The 17,090-nt window shown below is 36.8% G+C and overlaps 1 protein-coding gene across 5 annotated transcripts; it reads left to right on the top strand.

Annotated features, from left to right (window-relative positions):
* Positions 1-1,507: 1,507 nt before the first annotated feature.
* Positions 1,508-17,087, top strand: LOC105267024 (disintegrin and metalloproteinase domain-containing protein 10). 5 transcript variants are annotated; one of them, XM_011305603.1, is made up of 17 exons: positions 1,508-1,694; positions 3,401-3,815; positions 3,906-4,047; positions 4,902-5,020; positions 9,204-9,453; positions 10,493-10,600; positions 11,624-11,799; positions 12,095-12,235; positions 13,810-13,934; positions 14,019-14,147; positions 14,282-14,450; positions 14,809-14,978; positions 15,204-15,371; positions 15,815-15,942; positions 16,004-16,118; positions 16,266-16,400; positions 16,489-17,087. In XM_011305603.1, exons 2-17 carry the CDS (start codon positions 3,692-3,694, stop codon positions 16,753-16,755), a joined length of 2,466 nt encoding a protein of 821 aa, XP_011303905.1. In that variant the 5' UTR covers positions 1,508-1,694; positions 3,401-3,691; the 3' UTR covers positions 16,756-17,087. The 5 variants fall into 5 exon arrangements, with proteins under 5 accessions (XP_011303905.1, XP_011303927.1, XP_011303896.1 ...); XM_011305610.1 differs by lacking the exon at positions 1,508-1,694 and adding an exon at positions 3,324-3,342; XM_011305594.1 differs by lacking the exon at positions 1,508-1,694 and having other exon boundaries at positions 2,864-3,815.
* Positions 17,088-17,090: the final 3 nt, after the last annotated feature.

The raw sequence follows: 17,090 nt of genomic DNA, 5'->3' as shown, positions 1-17,090 counted from the left end.
TTTTTTTTTTTACTTCACGCTGTATTCCCTCGAGATGCTTTTTCGCAATTCTTTTTCATCCCCTGTGTTGTATTTTTCCCACCCCCGTCGACTTTTCTTCCCTATTATTCTTCTCATTGAAAGACGCTTGGGGGTGGAAACCACCCGCTGGGGGGTGGTAAAGAGGAAAAGTAACGGAGAGAGAAAAATGGAGAAATGGAGAAATGGAGAGAAATGGAAAAATGTATGGAAGGAACTGTTTGGCACTCTCCAACAGATACACCGAGTCGCCAGGAGTTCGCAGGGTGTTTATTCCCTGATGCTTGGGACGTCTGTGCATGACGTTAAATTTCATTATTTTTAACACAAAAACTTCACGATCCGGGGGTTCACCCCTTTTTCCACCCTCATCCACCCACAACGAGTAACTTTATACACGCCAGGGAAAACCCTGGAGTTCATGACTCACTTTGGCATTGACGTGTGTAATTAATCTTGAAGGGTCTATAGTTACATGACGTACACAAACTTAGTATGGAATTTTCGTTATGAAAATTCTCTGGTAATCCGAAACTTCATTCAGAGTATCTCGTTCTCACAAAATTCCAATCGATTCTCCGTAAACTTTATTCCTTTGAAAACAGAAATTACCAATCCAATCGATTTACTTTTTATCGACTCCATCGATTAATTCTATTCGCGTTTTCTATCCTACCTTGTCCCCGCAGAAAATAATAATTGAAAATGTAATTATCCCGAAAGCAATTCGCACTCCCCTCCAATTATCTCAAACCGTTTCTCTCGGTGTCGCGATTATTTCAAAGTGGCGGTACGATATTTACGGAGTAGAATAGAAAATTCTTGGTATAATTGTCCATTGATATCTTACCACGGGAAAAATACACTTTAATCAAGTATAAAGTATACTTTGAGAACAAAATTATACAGAACGATCTTCGAGTTTTAACGCTCATCACGATCCATGAAGAATTCGACCGAATAAAATGTCGGGAGTTCATCAATTAAATAAAACTATAAACCCCGATAAAACTACTAATTAAATAATTTTTTGCACAATTCCATTGAACACTATTCAATGAATTTCTGGTTTGTGTAACTGATTGATAATTTCTAGGACAGACGTAGCAGTTCGCGTTCCCCAGGACTTGGGTTATCATCGGCGATTCTATCCACTAGTGCCACCCCACCATCCACCCAATCGAAACCCTCGATTCATCTAGTGCACGCCTCTTGGAGAAAAAAAAAAAACAGATCTTATCATCGATTTATCGTCGATAACTCGAGAGTGAATTTTTCTGGTGTTTCATACTTATTTCCAGGTGTTACTTGAAATGAGACATGACTGGAATCGTGGGATATCGACGATTGAGAAGAGGTCTGTTTTACCCAACTGGTGGTGGTGAGGAAGGGGGTGGTTGGGGGGTGGTTGGGGGGTGAATCTACCCCACTACCCTCACCCCTGTACTACACCGGGTCAGTGGCAGTACTGGCAGTGCGCCGGGCGCGCTCCACCAGGTTGGGTGTGTGCCTCATCCTGTAAACTCTGTACATTTGTGCTCCTTATCCGATGCTTGATAAACACCAGTCATGTTTGTTCATACCACGTGCTCAATGTTTTACTCCATCACCTAATAAACGGAGAAGATTCACTCTAATCAAGAAGATGTTTTCGTACCTTCCATAAGTGCAAATCGGTGAGTCCCATTCGATTCAATTCGCGTATTAATGCAAATGATTCATCTTCATCTATTCATCTTCATGGTTTTTTTTTTTTTTTTATTATAATAGTTATTTATCTTGAGCATCTGATTTTCTTCTAGCAATTGCCGATTTTTTTAGACGATGTGCATTCTGGCTATTCTGTTTGATCTCTTCAGCTTTCAAATTATCGATTATTGGAAATTTTTATATTTATTTAATGGACCAATGTTGATGAGAGATTATCGGGTATCCCGGGGAAAATATTGACTTGATGATAAATTGAGGGAATCCGGTGATTATTTGAGGAACCGATTTTCAGGGAAAATAGTCATTTTTATTTCGTTGCGGGTATATACTGATACCGTAATTCATCCCCTATTTATTTTTTTTATTATAATAATTATTATATTATTGTATTTAGTATCGAATTTTTTGCCAGAAAGAAATTGCGTTGCAGATTTTTTCCTCTGAATTGCGTTCTCATTATTCTGTTCGATCTTTGCAATTTTTAAATTATTGATTATCAGAAATTTTAATATTTATTTAATGGACAAATGTTGATAAGAGATTATGGCGTATTCCGGGGAATTTTATTATAATTTATTTTAATTTTCTTTATTTTATTTTTTTGTTATAATAATTATTGTAATTTAGTATCTGATTTTTTTTTCTAGAAAGAAATTTCGTTGCAGATTTTTTCCTCCGAATTGCATTCTCATTATTCTGTTCGATCTTTGCAGTTTTTAAATTATTGATTATCAGAAATTGTAATATTTATTTAATGGACAAATATTGATAAGAGATTATGGCGTATTCCGGAAAATTTTATTATAATTTATTTTAATTTTCTTTATTTTATTTTTTTGTTATAATAATTATTGTAATTTATTATCTGATTTTTTTTTCTAGAAAGAAATTTCGTTGCAGATTTTTTCATGCGAATTGCATTCTCATTATTCTGTTCGATCTTTGCAGTTTTTAAATTATTGATTATCAGAAATTTTAATATTTATTTAATGGACAAATGTTGATAAGAGATTATGGGGTATTCCGGGGAAAATATTGGCTTGATAATAAATTGAGGGAATTGGGTGATAATTTGAGGGAGTGATTTTGAGGGGAAATATTAATTTTAATTTCGTCGCAGGTCTGTACTGATACTGTAATTTTTCGCATGATTCATTAGTCAATACCGTCATTACCCATGCGAACCGACTACTCTGATATTTCAAATGGAAATATTATTGTCGTCCTATCGCGGGCATTAATGGGCAATTGGGAGGACAAGCGGATTTGTCCAATGAATTCTCATTACAATAACAATATCGTTTTATCGTGCCTCCACAACTCTCGGTGATGTTGAATATGAGTGAGAAGACTATCCAGGAAAATTGAATCCCAGGAGATCCTCTGTTATCTCGATTTTTCAACATCATCCGATAAAAAACAGTAGAAATATCGTTGACTATTAATTAATTCACATAAATTCGTGAATTAACGAGCCATTATACTAATTTCCCTCGATAGTCTCTTAATTCCTGACTCCGGATGGAGAGAATTTTAATATAAATTCCAAGATGGCAAGATCCCGAATGAAAACAATTTTCTTCAAAGCTTCATTGGAAATATCTCCAATAAAAGGTATTTCGCTAGTATAACAACTCGTATTTTCACTGAAAATTTTGCACTTTCCACACAGAGACAAGTGTATATTCGCCGGAAGAAGTGAACGTCTCGGTGGAGTTGGAAAATATTACAGAGTCCTCAGCGACATCAGTTCACTCCTCCACACCAAGAGATATCTTATTTTTCCCCAGTACTGGAGAATATTCCCACCAAGATAAAATTCTCATAAATGTTTCTCAAAAGATCCCGAGATAGAGATCAAGAATAACTAAAATAGATTGATCGCTTGCGATATCAAGTTTCGTGAGTAAGAAAACGAGAGACAGATGGAGGTGAAAAGTTAAAGTGGAAGATTGAAGTTGGAATGAAAACTTTTCGTACTGTTAGGATAATGGGAGTAAAGATGAGAATATTGGGAGTATTTCTGCTGTGTCAATGGCTTGTTGTGGGTTTACCACTGGAACCCCAGATGATGATGCCAGACAGTGGTGAGAAAATTCAGATAATTATAACAGGATCTGAGGGCTGAATTGGCGTTTGCCTCGGGAATAACTAATCACAGATTAATAATTATCCAGGAATACGGGAGGGCACGTACATCAGACACTATACCCCAGTTATTTACGATATCGAGATGCTGAAGAGACACAGAACGAGAGCCAGACGAGATATTCGGGGAACTGGAGAGACTGTTTGCCTCAATCTCACTGCCTTTGATAGGTATTTGAACACCTCCCCCTTTTTCTGTTTATCACTGCACTATATTTTCACTTGATACTTAAACTGGGAGATCGGTAATCCCAAGACTCGAAACACTAGGTGTATTTGAGTGTTAATTAGGAGTGGATTAAACAGCTAAGAGGAAACATGCTTGCGTGATTTTTTTTCATGTATAAATTATACGGGAATAAAATATAAAGTATACTTGAGTCAAGTATATATTTTAATGTAAAAGTGAGTAAAAGTGGCCCCATCTAACAATCCATATCTTCAAGTATCCATATTGTTTAAAGTATACTTTAATAAAGTATATTTTTAGATTTTACGAATGAGCGAATGTAATTAATTATCAGGTGTTTTAAATAAGTATATAAATATGAATATTTTAAGTATAAAGTATACTTGACTCAAGTATATATTTTTCCGGTGGACAAATGGGTGATCCTGACTAATTATCAATGGTCGAGCAGATAACAAGGGCTGTCATTCAACCGTAGAGGTAGCTAATAGCAGTAATGACTGATAAGTGCCGTGATGAGTCGCTGGTGGAGCATTATGACAACCGCCCCAACGGTTTCAGTCAATTTGCATTTGCTGTTCGCGTTAAGTGGCCGCAGTACACCCATGTATTAACTGGAGTTTCCATTTAACGGGTAATGATTCACGGTATGCCCTCGATAGTCCCACCAGGGTATCTTTCCATCCGAAAAGGATAATTGTCGTGTGCGATACACCACGGATAACCGATCACGAATATCCTTTATCTACTTTAGTTAAAGATTCATTCAACCAATCCATTTTATTATTCCTCTGTGGCGAATATTGCCTTTCAACTTGGTTTAATCTAATTTCAGAACTTATAGAATGCGCCTCGTTCGGGATACAACTCTCTATCATGAAAATGCCATCTTCGAGACATCGAGTGGTCCAATATCATTCGATTCGTCTCACATCTACAGGGGAACCCTCGAGGGTGAGTTCAAAATAATTGTATCATCCCTTCAATAATTTATCACTGTCCATTTCTCCTGGCATTGTCTTTTCCCAGATTTTTTTTTTTATCAAATTTTTACCGACTGCTCAATTACTTGGATGAAAATTTCAGTCACGTTCGAGCGTCTCCGGTAAATTCAATAGGAAGAATGGTGAACACAAAGGGAAAAATGAGTGTGAAATAGAAAAGCGATGTAATCGGTAAACAGACTGTCGGATAAATTGAATATGCAATCAATTTTCTCACTGTAGATAAAAGAAAATCCGGTCAAAGAACGATAAAAAGGCATGGAGTGGTTGGTTGACACTGGCATTCCCATGCTGAGGCTGGAGTCTGGGAATGAGAGGGATAATTCGATTTTCCAGATTCACTAGTTTCTCCTACACCTTTTGCACGGTACATCGTGGCTTGGAAATTCGAGGGAGGTGAATCCACTCAGGACGAGTGGAAATGGAAGTTCTGGGTGTTTCTGTATGTATAAGTTGACAATTCGGAATCATCCGGGGACAATTCCCTGGCTATCGGAGCGAACCAACGACTCGATGCACTTGACTTGGTGTCAACCAAAATGGAATATTATTTTTAATGACAATAATTCATTGACATTTGAAATTTAATTGCACCGAGCTAGATTGATGCGTGATATGAATAATTCTGACAATTTTCTGGGGTGGAGATCACGAGGACACACCATCCTCGAGCACAATTCACCGAAAAAGTCCATTTTCATTTGTATTCCCGTTGACCGGGACTGGGTAGTCTCCTGGGAGCTGTATGAACTCATCCTGGATCTCTGATCCGGGTTGAACTGCAGTCCAAATTGGAAAGCTGCTTTGCGACTGACAGGAGTGGCTCGTGTGTCCCAGATATATATCTTTACATTCTAATACCACTCAAGCACTCCGACGCGCATAAATTTAAAAATCCAATAGACAGATTCCTGCTCGCTCCTCTGTGGAAGAGTTGGAGACAGGGGGAGGTTGTTAAGAGAATCTCCGAGGTACTTGCTCTGTGAATGAAAATCGTAATTCTGGGAGATGGTGAAAAATTTTTTTTTCATTTGCCATTTTTTCATGGGTTTGGGAATCCCAATGCCATCTACGGGGTGAATATATGCAAAATAAACATTTGGTCGACGAAATAAATTAATGATGGAAACAAGTAATTTTCATTCACCGAAAATGGTAGATCGGGGTCGGTTTGGAGGTGAAATTTTATTTTTATTATGATGTGCCGAAAAGTAACTTTTTACGCACGCCTCGCATGACCAAAAAGTGACTTTCCCGCACATTGTGAAGGAAAATATTGTTGGTAACTTAACCGACGGTAGTGGCCGGGTACCATCCCGGCCACCGGCGGTCAAAATTTATAGCGTTCCGATCTCACAGTCCTGTCAAAAAAAACTACTGGACCAGGGCAGATTTTTTCTCTCCCTACGGCATATTGTGCACAGGGGGTTGGGGGTGGTAAGGGAACAAATCGTAAAGACCCGCAAGGGTATACGAGAGGAAAAGTTTACTGTTGGCAACTCGTGCACAAAGTGATTTTCGGCATGTGGGATTATAACAAAATCACTGTTCCGAACTTGTTACGAAATATACTATTTTTTATTCTCGATTTTTCAACTTGTTTGAGGATTTTAATATCATCTATGGAATGAATATACTCGAAATCAACTTTTGGTTCAAAAAATTCAATTTTGGAAAAAAGTAATTTTTCTCCACAAAAATTCTAGATCGGACTCCGGTTTAGGGGTGAAGATTTTTTATTTTTATTTTTTATTTTTCAACTTGTTTGAGGATTTTAATATCATCTATGGAATGAATATACTCGAAATCAACTTTTGGTTCAAAAAATTCAATTTTGGAAAAAAGTAATTTTTCTCCACAAAAAATTCTAGATCGGACTCCGGTTTAGGGGTGAAGATTTTTTATTTTTATTTTTTATTTTTTATTTTTCAACTTGTTTGAGGATTTTAATATCATGTATTGAGTGACCGTACGTAAAATAAACTTTTGGTTGATGACAAAATTCAATTTTAGAAAAAAAAATCACTTTCCTCCCCCATACCAGTCTCCACTCCAGGGGGTGAAACATACATTTCCCGGTTCTCCTTTTTTGATTTATTTCTAACATCATCTACTACCCGAAATATTCAGAATCAACTCTGCGTTTGATGAAAAAATTCAATTTCATCCCGACTTCACATTTCTCTCCCATAGATCACGTCCCCGAGTTGATTAAATAAAAATTCCATTGGCGCAGTGGTTTCTCCGGAGTGAAATGCCCCCCTCAGAGTGAAAATATCCCAAAAGACGTATAAGTCTGGTTGATATTGGACAATGTGGTCTCCACATGCTCGGATTGAAACCGGCCAATCGGTCTAGCTGTGCATAAAAATATATCGAAAATAATAAAAGGCAAAACTACAGTGCTGGCACGTTACCAGCGAGTTTTCCAGGTGGCTGGGAAATTAAGCTGCGCTTCACAGGGTCTCGGTGGCCACCAGCGGATTGCCCACAATATACGCTCCGTCGAATTTACTATTTCCGCCCCTGTCTTTATCTTCCCTCGTCTTTCCGGCTAACTCCATTCTCTCATCACTCTATTTCCCCTTTATTCCATCTTAATCCTGTGTGGTGGGGGTTCATAGACCTCATAAAATCCACAGGCAAGTGATCCTATATGAAAGAAAAATCCCATCGACAAGTACCAGAAGATTTCCAACAGAAGACAAAAATCTGACGCATCTAGCGGCATAAAATAGACCCAGTAATCCCTGACTTTTTTTACGAATTCAGCGATGGGACTTTGAAAAGTCAATGACCATTTCAAAGATGATAGAAATACCTCTGGGATGAAATAAAAATGGAAAAATTCGACTCAGCCAATCTCCAGTTATCTCTCATGAACGAATTGGAAAAAAAAAACAATAGGAAATTGTCGACATGTTCGATGGATGTTGGATTTAGCGAAAAAGAGAAAAAAAATGTTTGGATATGGGTAGACAGATGAAGATTGAAGAGATTTACTGGTCGCAGAGGTATCACTGGTGCCAGCAAGCTTTTAGTATCTTTTCTTCTTCTTGGTAGGATGAAGGCATAAAAATGATGCGAGTAGACACAGGGAGGATATGACACACGATCTCGTTCAAACTACTCAAGCGATATTTCATTTCAATGGCCAGATGTTGTCGCCTCAATGCCTCACCCTCTGAGCCATTCAAAAATGATGTACCACATGAAACACCATATATTACCTGCCCTGGATAAAACTAATAGGAGATGAGGAGGTGATCCTCCTAAATTATTTTCTTAAATATTTTCACTACACCCAACGACACAAGGATAGTTTCAACAGCGAGTTTAACCCGTCGCTCTCTGAAACTTTTTAATTGGTAGGAAATAATGCAGAGTCGCATATTTTTTTCCGTCAACTCCGCAGTCGCAATCTCTTCAACTTCTTTCAAACGTGAAAGTCCGTTATGTTCCAGAAAGTAATGTAACGTAATTTTTATTTGAAAAGAGATTGGGTTAATTCGCAATGAGTTTTTCCACTCTTCAAAGCGATTTTTAAATTCACTGACAAAAGTACCGTCCATGCTCTCACGAATTCAACTTAATTTCGTAGTAATGATGCTGATAATCATAACACCACGTGCAATTTCCACTGGCAGATGTTGATGTTTAAGCGTTATTTAATCGAGTTAAAAAGTGAAAAGGGTCAGGGACGTATGACGTCGTTACACCGTTTTCTCTCGTCTGGCTTTTCATTACCTCTCAGTGTTGTCGTAAAGGGTGCAATAGGGTCATATCCCTCTATCCCGAGTCCATCCCGAGCACTGAATCTTATAAAACGAGCGTATCTCCACAGAAAATGTGTAAAAAAAAAAAAAACTACACCAGATATAATAACAGCTCTGAAAGGAGAGCAGAATGAAAAGGAGAAAAGGGTCTGAAGAGCACACACTTGGCTGAATGGCTCGTGAAGTCTTTTTGAGATTTTTCTTTTTTTCTTTTAATCCATTGAGGAGAGGAGGAACTGTTTAACGCCTTAAACTCTGTTTTTACCCAAGTGCTTGAGAATTGCAATAGCATTTGTACATTAACTACACCTGAGACGATTTATTCAAGTGGATTATTTTATTATTCCTGGGTTTCAGGTGATGACAATGCCAGGGTACATGGCATCATCACCAAGGATGGCTTGTTTGATGGTACTGTTGTTACTGCTGCTGACGAAATTTACATTGAACCAGTGACAAGGTACAGGAGACTTGTCAGGCGAAATGCAGATGTCAGATATCATACTATTGCCTATCGGGTTAATGACATCGTTATGCCGGTGACAGGTCAAATGCAACGTCAATACGTTACTGGTGGTCTCATTGAAAATGTATCCCTCAATCAGACGTAAGTTCAATGGAATTTACACTATTTCACTAGTGATATCCCAGATTTAAAGGTTCAATTCAATTATTTTTATTCTTTATGGAGTTTATTGCAAGAGAAATACAACAAGTGCTTTTTCTTTCTGGAGGCTTTCACCTGAAGGCCTCCAGTCAAAAGTCAGCAAGACGAATTTATTTGACGGATTTTTAGTTTTATGTCTCAATTTTATCATTTTTCTGTTTTAATCCGCGAATTATTTAATTATGGTAATTATTTGCAGGATTTATTACACTTATGTTAACAGGGTTTTGTTGTTGGGGATGTTCTGACGGTATTTTTTAATTTTTTTTAGTGTTCTGGGATTTATTGAAAACTATCGGTCGGATTGGGATATGAAAATATAGCGTTTGTTCGTTACGTCATGATTTATCCGTTCACAAAATTTATTGATTTTTTATTAATATAAATCTCAGAAAAACAGGAAAAATAAGAAAATACCAGACATCCTTGAATTGAATTTATAAATATTTTTATGTTTTAATGGATGAATCAATAAATTTTCAATATTTTTATTATGAATTTATTATTATTATTATTATTTATTTATCATTATTATTTATTTATTTGTATATTAATTTTATTAATTTGTAGAATAAGTTGAATTTTCTTCAACAATTTTCCCTTTCGAAATGCTAATTAAAACTGTTGAATAAATATTAAAAATTTGGATGAAAGATTTGAATTTATGAATATTTTGATATTGCAATAAATGAATTATTCAATTCCCCCCGTCAATCTACCGTGGAGTACATACCCATGTACTCCAATTCAGGATGCATTCACAAGTGGCATGACACACGACAATTTCCAGCGATAATATTAGCATAACATGGGCCTAGCCAGTAGAAGCTCCTCCCCGATTAATTACAGATACATGTACCACTGGTAATGAACCGAGAGTGGGTGTGGAGGGCTTGGATAAAATAATTTTCCAGCCCCTTTGAATTTCACCCCAGTGTCTCATTGGAGCATTTCCACACCCCAAAACCTGTGTTTACAGATTAAATTCCCCAAGGCAGACATTCAACAACGCATTCACCAAAGAATTTTATCCGAGGGATGATACGATAAACCGATCGAACAGCATTTACGGAGGCGATGTAGACAAGTACGCAATGGCATTATTTCACGAAAACAAAGATATACTTGAATCAAGTACATTGTACATTCAATCTCAGAACAAACACCCATTAAAAATTATTTCAATTATTTTTTTTGTTAATCTTCAACTTTTCGCGGTGTTTAAAGGAAGATGAATAGATGAATGAAGGATTTAGTAATTAGTCGAGAAATATAAATAATGCAAGATTTTGTTAATTTTCTTTTTTATACAGACACCCATTAAAAATTATTTAAATTATTTTTTTTTTAATCTTCAACTTTTCGCGGTGTTTAAAGAAAGATGAATAGATGAATGAACTATGGATTTAGTAATTAGTCGAAAAATATAAATAATGCAAGATTTTTAAAATTTTCTTTTTTATACAGACACCCATCAAAAATTATTTCAATTATTATTTTTTTTTTAATCTTGAACTTTTCGCGGTGTTTAAAGAAAGATGAATAGATGAATGAAGGATTTAGTAATTAGTCGAAAAATATAAATAATGCAAGATTTTTCAAATTTTCTTTTTTATACAGACGAGACCGTGTGCGCGTGCTCTTCACGCGCATTCATTCGAAATATTCGAGATATATCATTCGAGTCATTCAGGAAATTTCGAGATCGATTTCCTTAACCCTTTTTATATGAAAAATTCAATAATAAACTCATAAAATCGTTGAACAATGAAAAAATGATTCTTCCGTGCATTTGATTTTTCCGCGCTTCCAAAAACAGTCGAATCATCCCGACCGGAAAAACGTTTTTTATTTCAACATCCTTCACAAATACCGTAAATTGTGTACGATAATTAAAATAAAAAACAAAGCCGCGAATTTTTTTTTCACCCAAAAAAGCGACGAAATATCCGCTGTATATATCTATATGTCAATGAGAAAAATCCCAGAAAATTCTCATCAATTTTCTCCCCAACAGCAGCAAATGTTGTAATTAAAAAAAATAGGAATAAATGAAAAATAAAAACAGTGCATGGCATTGAAAAAATAAATAGAACTGCTGGGATTTTAGGGATCGATTGATACGAGTGTTACGGAACCGGAAATCTGTCGACCCAAAAAAAACAACGTGCATGTTGTATCTGCAGGCAGATCACACGTTCTTCGATCACTATAAATCGGAGGAGGCTTGCATCGAGGTCATGACCCGTCACGTTCAACGAGTCAATTCGATTTACCGTTACACAGGTGAGCTTTTTTTTAAATATCTACAGATCCCCTTGATTGCCAGTACATCAGTGATTTTTTTATCATCACGTTATCACTTTATACTTCCCCCTCTATATTTGAATACAAATCACCCTTTCGTGTCTTATCGGGGAGAGTACAAGTGATTCTCGTTCAATATCGTCGTACGATACCTGCTATCGGCACGTACCAGTAATTAACGCATAATTTATTCACCCGATGAGTCTATGAATTTCAAACAAGCCGTGATGATCGACTAACGAGATCTTTTCCTGCTCTCCGGGACAATTTGCAGACTTCAATCAGGACGAGCATCCGGACAACATAAGTTTCATGATAAAGAGAATTAAAATATATGGTAATGACGCCCTCGATAATCCATCGTACCGATTTACCGGGAAGTACGGGGTGGAGGAGTATCTTGAGCTGTTTTCCGGTGAGTTAGAGAATTTTTTATTATCGTTATGTACAAATGTCTGTCATTTGAATCGGGGTCTTAAGGATCCCGATCAATCCGAGAATTTTACCGTAATAATGATGAGAGCTCATTCATTGTTCCCATCGAATCACCCATAGTCAAAATTCACGTTTTTTAAATTTTTTGACAAATTATCGATCGGATTGACGTGAGGAAATAAATTTTTGACGTTTCTCATTATTTGATGGCTCACGAAATTTTTGATGGGTCGATGATTTTTATGCATTTTCTCTACAATTTTGTGATGACTTTTAAGAGCTTAGAAAAAAACCCAGAAAAATATTCACACTACCACAAAAATTTGTGAGTCATTGAATAATGATAAAACGGAAAAACATCATATTTTTTCATGTCCATCCCATAGCACCTTTGTCATAAAAATGAAAAAACATAAATTTCGGTGTATGTATATGGATGTAGAATCCTTAAGGATATTATGGCGGATGACAATACTTAACCCGCCAAAAAAAACGTAGAGAATTAAATGGAAATTGTTGAACAAATTATTCGATTCATATGAAAGCTGTCGACTTTCAAGACCCCCACGAGAATAATAATTAAATAATAATAACGCGAATAAATTATCAAGTTGCTAATTATCCACACGGTGAGATAGGAAATCATTAATTTTCATTGAATTCTCTACTTTTTATAAAGTATTGTCTTGTTTATAAAGTATTATTAAAAAAAATTATCGATTTCTTGAATTTTGTGACAAATTGTCGATCGGATTACCCCGAAAAAATCTAGACTTTCTTCATTTCATCATTATTCCATAACTCACGGAATTTGAGGAACATGGGATGATGTTTCTGTTTTTGTTTAATTTAATTTCATTTTATTTTTGAAAAAATTTTAAAAGACGCGGGAAAGCTATTGCAGGATCAAGACACTATGGGGACCATTAGATAATGATAAAGTATGGAAGCGTTGATTATAATAATAATATATAATAAAAAAATATATATATATTAAATATATATTATTTCCACTGCATGGTGTTATATCTTTTACAATATAATGATAGAGAATTATATATATATATTTATATATATATAATATCCATGTAATATCGATATAATTAATATGCATAAATATAATATTCCTATATATTATATATAATTAAAGGATTTGTTCATTGGTAAAATTACCATGTCACTCTAAATTGAAATGCAAAATTTGAAATTACATGAAATCAGCAATCATTGTGTGATATTATTCCAGAATGAATAGCCCCTCTCTATAATTATCCGCGCTTCAGCTGCACTTTGAACCGTTAAATAATACCGGAAAAGGGGTAATCTAACGGCTGTAATGATGTAAACAAGTGCAGAATTTTTTTTTTTACCAGTGGCAATTCACTTCCATTTGGCCATTTCCCCGTTCACTCAATTCAATTTGGGGTGGGTTTATGTTTGCTCCAACTAGATTTATCCTTTTTTTTCATTCCCCCCGTAATGCTCGTCTTTCTCTCCACTGATACCTCGGTGGAGGTTCCATTCATCTGGCCCACGTATTCCGTTTAATTCCAGAGGAAAATTACGACGCTTTTTGCCTGGCGTACATGTTCACTTATCGTGATTTTGAAAAGGGAACACTGGGTCTTGCATGGACTGGAGACCTGAAGAATGCGGGTGGAGTATGTGAGAAAAATGGGGTAAATAGTGGTTTAATCTCTCGAAAGGTGTGTAGATAGATGAAAAAAACAAAAAAAAAATCATGAAATATATATCGATCGTAGCACTACCGTGGTAGCATGAAGTCCCTCAACACCGGAATAATAACTCTCCTAAACTACGGAAAGCACGTACCACCAGCGGTATCACACGTCACCCTAGCCCACGAAATTGGTCACAACTTCGGTTCACCGGTAAGTTTTCGTTCTAATCACTTGTTCCAATAGCTTTTACCTGGAGTTGAATGAACCCCGAGACTAGTGGACTCTTGGTCGAAACAGTGTGGTTTAATTAAATTTAAATGTCCAACGTCTGGTAATCATGGCAGCACGATCCAGACCGTTGTTCACCCGGAGGTGAGGACGGTAACTTCATAATGTTCGCACGAGCGACCAGCGGGGACAAGCGAAATAACAATCGATTCAGCCCGTGCAGTCTACTCTCCATCAATCCTGTGTTGAATACCAAGGCACGCTCCACCAAGGGCTGTTTCGCTGGTAAATACCATTTCTCATGCTTCCACGATCATCGATTGCTATCTCTATTTGTCCAATCACAGCGACACGTGTCGATTCTTAAATCGAACTGTTGATTCTTCAAGATGTAGTCGGTGCTCTTCTACAATCGTCTCCAATCGTCTCCAATCGTCTCCAATCGTCTCCAATCGTCTCCAGTGGTCTCCAACCGTTTCCAATAATTTCCAATAATTTCCGATCTATTCATCATCTTCAGTCCCTTGACACTCCCTTGATGACCAAATTTTACCCTCAAATTGTCAAAATTTTCACTCAACGACACACAAAATTGACAAGTAAAATTGATGGCAATTCTCATCCGGTGAATTTCTCCCTCCAGAACAACAAACAGCCATTTGTGGAAATGGAGTTGTCGAAGATGGAGAGGAATGTGATTGTGGTTGGGAGGAGGATTGCAATGATCCCTGCTGTCATCCTCAACGACTTCATCATGCTCCCTTCGAGATACCCTGTCGTCTCACGGAGAATGCTGTCTGCAGTCCCAGTCAAGTAAGTACCCCATCACCCCTTGCCACAGTAAATATTTAATCAGCTATCATCCAGATCCTGCTGAATTCAACCCACCAAGTGTCTGGATATCTCAATACTATGTTTAGTTTAATCCGTTTGAAGGATTCAACTGTGCACTTGAGTTAGCCGCGGGTTTATTCCGCTTGGTAGTCAACACAATCCACCGAGATTACTGTATAAACACTTTGCATTTGATTATTAAAGGGTCCATGCTGCTCACCAGAATGTTCACTGCGTAATGGAGAGAAATGCAGGGATAATAATGGATGCAGAGACGCAAGTTTCTGCGATGGACTCACTCCCCAGTGTCCACCATCCATTAATAAACCCAATAAAACTATCTGCAATGAGGAATTCGTCTGCTTCATGGGGGTGAGCAAATTTGATAAAAAATTTTGATAAGAAATTTAAATCACTGCGGGGTAATATCGATATTTCCTTATTTTTTTGATTATCCAAGATGTTGAGCGCCTAATTAATAATCATTTAATTATTATCGAATTAAATGACAAACTGATGCTTCCGAAAAAAATCATTTTTTTCATTTTTTTAACGAGAATAAATTTTGTTTGAAAAAGATGATAGACGCAGAGGCAATTAGATATTTTCTGCATTATTCACTTTTTTAAATATTTTTGGAAAATGCCACTTGACAATTTATAAATCGACTAATCGCTGAATAATTAATAAAAAAAAAGTAAAAAATTGAGAACGGAATGTATAATGAGTGTCCTATTACCCCCGCATAGCAGTAATTAATAATGAATAATAAAAAATGAAAAAAATAAGTGCCGATTTACTCGATAAATTGACAGGAGTGCACAGGAAGCATTTGTCTTGCTTACGGCCTAGAATCTTGCCAATGCAGTGCGGGCCCGATCGATCCTCCAACCAAGAGTTGTGAATTATGTTGTAAACTACCCGGAGAGGACCAAGCATGCATGTAAGTATCGGTGCAAATAAATCAATCCCCATGATCTGAATCGTCTCTTCATTACGAATAGATCATCCTTCGAGTGGAACAGCCCACCCTACGAGATTCCAGACATGATGTCCAAACCAGGCACACCCTGTAACGACTACAACGGCTACTGCGATATTTATCAGAGATGCCGAGAGGTAAATTTCATCATTGAATCCCAGAATCTTATCATTAATACTGAATCGATTGAATTTACGGTATCGATCGACAAATACCTGTTGAATTACACAACATCGAGTCTATTAATTAGTTTCTCCTATTTATTTTCTCGGAATGATAAATAGGTCGATCCAACTGGACCCCTGGCAACTCTCAGGCGATTATTACTCTCCGATATGAGTATGGAGAGGGTTCACAGATGGATAACCGACCGGTGGTACGCCATTACCCTTGGGATACTCGGTATCATCAGTAGTTTGGTGAGATAATGACAACGACAGATCATTGAAATCCAACGACAATTCATCTAATGATCGTTATTATTCATCAATTACTAATTCCCAACAGATTATCCTAACGATCTCATTCAGCAAACGCTCGAAGGCTAACCTGAGGATGTTATACACAACTTCTGAGGACTCATCAATTCGACATTTGCATACAGAGCCTGAAAATGATCGGCCTAAGTGGATAATTGGCACAATCAGTGCGAAAAACATATCGAGGATCAAACGGAGAATTCTCGAGACCATGAAGAGAATTGCATCACCGAGAAAAACAAGTGATCTCATGCCACTACCACCTGATCATCTCTCGAGGTCCGTTAAAATGTGACAATGATTTTATCATTGAGGAGAAATATTATTTTTTAATATTATTACATCCCGATCTCCCCCTACCCCCCCTTCCCTCCATCACTCGCCCCCTTCCCTTCCTCATTCGCCCCCTCCCGGGCGGATTGCATTACAGGTAATGCATTTTATTGGCCAACAATTTGGTGATTTATTAATTAAGAAAATCCGCCAATCATGCTGCCAAGTGATATTAAGGTGTAAGAAATTGAGCTACAGCTCTTGTAAATATTGTAAAGAATTTATTTAAATGTCCGAGAGCTACCAAATTATTTAGTTATCGAGGAATGGTATATGATAATCATTATGTAATATTGT

The sequence above is a fragment of the Fopius arisanus genome, unplaced genomic scaffold (genome assembly GCF_000806365.1).
Source record: "Fopius arisanus strain USDA-PBARC FA_bdor unplaced genomic scaffold, ASM80636v1 scaffold00002, whole genome shotgun sequence".
NCBI lineage: Eukaryota > Metazoa > Arthropoda > Insecta > Hymenoptera > Braconidae > Fopius > Fopius arisanus.
This window is presented reverse-complemented; position numbering and strand designations above follow the sequence as displayed.